The sequence below is a fragment of the Heloderma suspectum genome, chromosome 4 (genome assembly GCF_057233095.1).
Source record: "Heloderma suspectum isolate Gila_16-S chromosome 4, 16-S_ref, whole genome shotgun sequence".
NCBI classification, from domain to species: Eukaryota; Metazoa; Chordata; class Lepidosauria; order Squamata; family Helodermatidae; genus Heloderma; species Heloderma suspectum.
In genome coordinates this window covers 5062501-5068883 of record NC_139461.1, presented here as the reverse complement: position 1 = coordinate 5068883, position 6383 = coordinate 5062501, and the positions used below count along the sequence as shown (strand labels likewise).

The 6383-nt window shown below is 56.7% G+C and overlaps 1 protein-coding gene across 1 annotated transcript; it reads left to right on the top strand.

Moving 5' to 3' along the window:
• The first annotated feature begins 225 nt into the window (after positions 1-225).
• LOC146346452 (solute carrier family 52, riboflavin transporter, member 3-B-like) lies at positions 226-4300 on the top strand. The gene is made up of 3 exons (XM_084854750.1): positions 226-1205; positions 1668-1791; positions 2316-4300. Exons 1-3 carry the CDS (start codon positions 226-228, stop codon positions 2526-2528), a joined length of 1317 nt encoding a protein of 438 aa, XP_084710876.1. The 3' UTR covers positions 2529-4300.
• Positions 4301-6383: the final 2083 nt, after the last annotated feature.

Below are 6383 nucleotides of genomic sequence, written 5' to 3'. Positions count from 1 at the left end.
AAAACCAGGCGGGATTGCTGCATGAGGCCTCCTGACAGGGAGCGTGAGCAGCCCTCCGTCCAGGAGCACCCCACGCTGCTGCGACACAGCAGCGTGTAAGGACTGCTGGTGCCAGAAGCCTGCCATGCAAAGCGCAGGCCCTGGTGGCGCTCGATCCCTTGCACCGCACTTCGCTTCCCTCCCCCCGAAGCGAGTCCTCTCAGCCCGCCTTGCCCCGGAGGAGCCATGGCCTTGGCCCTCCACCTCCTGGTCTGCCTCCTGGGCACGGGCTCTTGGGTGGCCATCAATGGCATGTGGGTGGAGCTCCCACTCATTGTGCCCAGCGTCCCCGAGGGCTGGCTCCTGCCGTCCTGCTTGACCGTCATCATCCAGCTGGCCAATGTGGGGCCACTGGCCTTCACCCTGACACACCGCTTCCTCCCCGGGCGGCTGAGCGAGGTGGGCGTCATCTACACCATCCTCTGCCTGGGCAGCCTGGCGTGCCTCCTGCTGGCCTTCTTCTGGAGGGAGACCAGCATGGTGGGGGGATACCCCCGCAGCACGGCCCTCCTCACTCTGCTCTTCTTCCTCGCCCTGGTGGACTGCACCTCCTCGGTCACCTTCCTGCCCTACATGCGGAGGCTGCAGCCACAGTACCTCACCACCTACTTTGTGGGGGAGGGCCTGAGTGGCCTTCTGCCAGGGCTGGTGGCCCTTGGGCAGGGCGTGGGCGCCATCCACTGCGTCAACAGGAGCCATGTGGGCAACAGCACAGGGCTGCAGGCGGAGTACCAAGAGGCCCGCTTCTCTGCCCGTGCCTTCTTCCTCTTCCTCGGCAGCATGATGGCCGTGTGCCTGGCAGCCTTTGTCCTCCTCAACTACCTGCCAGCTGCCAGGCGGGAGCAGGCAAAGGAGAAGCACCACGTGCAGGTACAAATTGAGAACATGGGTGGCGTGCAAGCCATGGTGGAAGAGCAGCCCATGGTGGGCCCCCCTTGCAAGTCCCCTGCAGGCAGTGCCTTCGGCTCCGGCACCTACTCCCCGTTTCAGGTGGCCTGCATCTTTGGGCTGCTGGCGTGGGTCAACGCCCTGACCAACGGCGTGCTCCCTGCCGTGCAGTCCTACTCCTGCCTCCCTTACGGCAGCTCTGCTTACCATCTCTCCGCTACCCTGGCCACCTTGGCCAACCCGCTCGCCTGCTTCCTCGGAATGTTCCTGCCAAACAGGTAAGTGGGGCCAGGTGAGGCCACGATCAGCGTGGGCGGCCTGGCTGAGACTGGGCTCAGGGTCGCCCTCCGCTTCCCAGGCACAAGGGAGCCTGTTGGAGCCACGGGGCCAGGGGACACAGCAATGGCCGGGGAATGCTGCTCTCTGGCAACAGCTGCATTCCCATCCCTTGCTGCTGATGGTGATTCAGTGCCTCATCAACGAGGCCTGGGCACGGGAGTGGCTGTTCTCGGCTGTGCTGGGTGGGGGGACCACGGCTCCAGAGGCAGTGGGGCCAGCTGCCTCAGCACCGTTGTGCCGTGCCACATTGTGTCCAGCACACCAGTGGGCCGGGCATGGGACTCCGAGTGGCAGAAGCCCCAGTGCAGAGCCTTGTGGCCCCACCTAGCCCGGGGGCTCCGGGAGAAGCTTAAGGGACTGAGCCATTCCTCCCCCCTTTCTCTTCCTTCCTCCTCATGCAGGTCCTTGTGGATCATGGGTGCCCTGTCCTTGGCTGGGTCCCTCTTTGCCTGCTACATCATGGCCGTGGCCGTGCTCAGCCCTTGCCCGCCGTTGCTGCGTGTGCCTGTTGGAGTCAGCCTCGTGGTAAGTATGGCTGGACTGGAGGGAAGGCTCAGGCCCTCCCGCCCTTCCTACCACTTCCATGCTGCCCTGTTGTTTTGCTGCCATGCCCAGCAGCAAGTTCCTCCATCTCCTGGCCGCACTGGGCGTTGCCCAAGACATTTTGCTGTGCTCAGGAGCACGTCTGGGACCCCCCAGAGGCGATTTGCTGGGCGGATGGGGCGGGTTGCAAGCTGTGAACAGGCTACAGTGGAGGTGGCGGGCGGAGGTCTCAGTGAGAGTGTGACCAAACACAAAAGAGAGCACGTTATTGTGGCTTCTCTGCAGCAGCTGCACAGCATTTGTTTTTCCCCACCTCAAGTAGCCCTCGGGCAGAGCTTTTCCGGGCAGCAAATGGGCCATTAACATCTGGACCACACACACACACAGCGCCTTGGGGAGGGGCCCTGGCTTGGAGCGGAGCCCCCGCTTTGCAGTATGCGTGGCAGGGGGCAGGGTGTCCGCAGGCTCCTGACCTGCCTGCTGGGGTGCCCTGTCTTTCCCCACAGGTCCTGTGCTGGGTCCTCTTTGTGGGCATCCTCTCCTACGTCAAGCTGATGATCGGGATGATCCTGCGGGATGAGGGGCACAGCGCCCTGGTCTGGTGTGGGGCAGTGGTGCAGCTGGGCTCCATGCTGGGGGCCCTCACCATGTTCCCTTTGGTCAGCATCTACAGCCTCTTCCGCCCTGGAGATCCTTGCAACACCAGCTGCCCTGGCTAGAGGGGCATTGAAGGAGGGACCAGCAGCAGCCCAGGATGGCCGGCAGACATGCCTGCACCACACCTGACCCTGGAGCTGGGCCCTCAAACCCCGCAGCCTTGGCAATGTGGAGGGCACACGGTGCGCAGTTCTCGGACTGCGTACAGCTGCATCGTACCAGTCGGGCGGCCTGCGGGAAATGGCTACATGCCTGGTTCTCACACCTGCTTCTTCTTCTCAGGTATAGCCAAATAAGGTTATCGATGTGTGTGTTCATATCCATACACGCTTACGCATACATGAACACCCCCCTGCTTGTTAGGCTCTCCGGCCTGGATAGGGGCTTCTTCTTGAGTTCAGGCATAGCAAGGTTTGGTGGGGTGAGCATTCCCCCATTCCTTAGGAGGCAGCCCCAACTGCAAACGCGACGAGAGCGGGGAGCACATCACCATTATGGGCCAGCATTCTGCCTCCCAAGGTGGCCAGCCAGGTGCCTTTGGGAAGCCCGCAGGCAGGATATGAGGCCAGGGGCTGCCCCCTCCTGCTGCTTCCCCCCAGGGACTGGTGTTCAGAGGCACGTTGTCTCGTGGCTGCTAGTCATCAAAGGCCTTCTCCTCTTCCACGAAGTTGTCCAATCCTTTTTTAAAGCCATCCAAAGTGCTGGCCGTCACTACACCTTGTGATAGCAAATTCCATAGTTTGACTCTGCGTTGTGGGAAGAAGTCCTTCCTTTTGCCTGTCCTAAATCTCCCACCATTCAACTTTACAGGATGACCCCACTGGATTCTTGTATTGTGAGAGAGTGAGAACCCAACCCTATTCACATTCTCCACACCATGCATCATATTGTACACCTCTGTCATGACTCCCCTTACTGGCCTTTTTTCCAAGCTGAAAAGCCCCAAACGCTGTAATCTTTCCTCTGACCCCTTGATCATTTTACTTGCCTTTTCTGCACTTTTCCAGCTCTGCAATATCCTTTTGGAGGTGCAGTGACTAGAAATCTACACAGCGTTCCAAGTGTGGTCACACCATAGATTTGTATAAAGGCATTGTGGTATTGAGAGTTTTATTTTTGATTCCTTTCCTATTCTCCCCAAAATGGAGCTTGCCTTTTTCACAGCAGCTGTACACTGGGTCAACATCTTACACCACAACCCTAAGACCTCTTTCTTGGTCAGTCACTGCCTGCTTAGACCTCATCAGCATATCTGTGAAGTTAGGATCTTTTGCCACAAAGTGCATCGCTTTACACATTGGAACTCTTTGCTGTCCATTTTTGCTTTAACCATGCTAATTAATTTGATGTTGTCGGCAAACTTGGCCACTTCACTCCTCAGTCCTAGTTCCAGATCATTTATGAACAACTTGAAAAGCATTGGTCCCAATACCGATCCCTGTGGGACCCCACTATTTACTTCCCTCCACTGGGAGAATTTACCATGTATTCCTACTCTCTGCCTTCTGCTCTTCAACCAGTTACTGATCCATAAGAGGACCTCTCCTCTTATTCCATGCCAGCTAAGTTTGCTCAGGAGTCTTTGGTGAAAGACTTTGTTTACTTGGACTTCCAAAAACCTTTTGACGATATCTACTGGTTCACCTCAGTCCACATGTTTATTGACACTCTCAAAGAACTCTAAAAGGTTTGTGAGACAAGATTTACCTTTGCAGAAGCTGTGCAATTCTGTGAAATTTTTATTATATGTTTTGCTGCCTTTTGTTCCTTTTCTGGGACATGATGCTTTTCTAACGTACAACTTAGGCTGAAAAGAAATAAATACTGACCTGTGAAAATTACCCCAAATGCACTAAGGATTCATCGTGGTTCCAGACGTTTATTGAATCATCTCTGTTGGCAAGGTAGCAAAATTTCAAATTGCACCAAATTCAAATACTGCTCTTCTCTTCTTTTAATTTTTTTCTAACTGTTTATAACATAGAGACATTCCTTTGAAACAAATCTACATCCCATTTTCTTTTGCAATCAACACTAAAAGGTTCTCAGATATATATACTGGGATATATATGTATAAATGTGTATGTACGTATTAAAAAGTGCCGGGTTATTGTCTGCCTTCTTTTACATAGCTTGCCATTTGGGGGATCTCTTCTCCTGTCCAGTATTGGGCAGATACAAACCTTTGTTAGAGGTGTGCACAAGGCGAGCGAGCTTCAGGGACGGCCCTCCCCGCCACCATCCCCAGTTCGGCACGCACATTTTAAATGGGGAGAATGGCCCACGGGGAGAATCATTCCCAACCCAAACCCTCCCCATCTAAAACACCTGCCTCTCGCGGCTGGGTAGTGCTGGGAAAAGCTGAGGAATGCAATGCTGGCGCCTCACCGGCTAGGCAGGGTGGGGCGCCACGGGGTCTCAGCACGCAGGGAGGGGAGGAGGGTGAGGTGTTGGTCCATCCCCCGAGGCTGAAATGGGGAGGAAGAATGGAGGGGGGAGGGGGGAGGGCAAGAAAGGTACTGGCCCAGGCCATGCTCTCTGTCACCCCAGGTTTTGCCCCCTTCGGCCACATCCATCACCACATGTGACCCTTGGGAACAAAAACGTTGCTCTCCGCTACCAAAAATAGGCACCCTGGAATCTAGGAATCAGGAAGATGCAGCCAAGGTTGCTGACACAGAAATGCAAATTGTTTATTGGGAATTAAACCCTGGAAAAATATCAACGGTTTGGTTAAAGCATTAAAATGAGAAGCATTTATCGGGTTAAAGAAAGCCCCAGATACCACCGACCTTCACAATCCAACACTGGCGTAGTGGTGCATGTTCAAGTGAGGGGCTCATCAAGTCAGCCCCCACAAGCCCCCCCCCCCGGAACCCGTAATTAGTCATCACGCCCCCAGTCATTCATTCAGTCATTTCCTGCTTTATGCCACTTATCCCCAAAGGAGCTAAACTCGGTCACAAAACTCAGGCATGAAACCCAGGGAACAAATCGGCTACCGAGAGGGTGACACCGCGCCCCGCGCACGCCCGTCCCGTCCCGGTCCTTCCCCCAGAGCGTGTGTCCAGAGGTGGCCGTGTCCCGGCGGCTCTCGCCGACCCGATGGGCTTCTGCCCGCTGCATCCAGGTTGCGCCCAGGAACGCTGCACGGCTCCAAACGCCTCCGGCGGGGGCATTTCCCCTTCTGGCCCAAGGTGTCACGGGAGGCTGCCTGCCCCGCATGTAGCGAAAGCTGCAGGAGGGGACCAGAGCAGATCTAGAGATGCCCGGAGAGCGGCGAGCGGAGCAGGCAGCGAGAGGCGAGCCGTGAGCTGCAGTGCTGCCTAGGGGCAGCAGAACCCCCAAGAGGAAGCCCGGGGGGGCGCCGGGCTCCCGATGTGGCGCTGCGCAGGCGGTGGCGGCAGCGCCCAGCGTGAGGAGGGCGCCGCCCTTCCTTCGGCAGCGCCACGCGGACACTGCTGCAGCATGAATCTGTGAGCCTTTAAGGCAGCCTTCCCCGTCCTGCTGCCCTCCAGAGGTTTTGGACTTCAGCTCCCATCAGCCCCAGCCAGAATGTCTAATGGTTGGGAATTCTGGGCGTGGTAGTCCAAAACCTCTGGAGGGCACCAGGCTGGGGAAGCTGCTTTCAGGTGCCATGAGACTCCGCGTTACTGTTCCATAACCACAGCCATGCTGCCTGGGGATGATGGGGGTTGTAGTGCCATACATCTCGAGGGCAGCAGGTTGGGGGAGGCTGGTCTAGAAGCTGAGTGGCTTTCCCATTCAGTTCTATGGAGCAAGGTCCCCAGGCAGCAACACAGGGGCAGCCCAAGACATTTTTGCTGCCTGAGGCAAAGGCCAAGATGGCGTCCCTCCCATTCCACGTGCAGAAGCTGACTGGACTGGCAGATGGATCTGTCTTCAACACTGATGCT

Coding starts and splice junctions, on each gene's coding strand:
- LOC146346452 (XM_084854750.1), top strand. CDS start 226: ATGGCCTTGGCCCTCCACCTCCTGGTCTGCCTCCTGGGCACGGGCTCT. Junction 1,206..1,667: donor GGAATGTTCCTGCCAAACAG/GTAAGTGGGGCC, acceptor CTCCTCATGCAG/GTCCTTGTGGATCATGGGTG. Junction 1,792..2,315: donor CTGTTGGAGTCAGCCTCGTG/GTAAGTATGGCT, acceptor CTTTCCCCACAG/GTCCTGTGCTGGGTCCTCTT.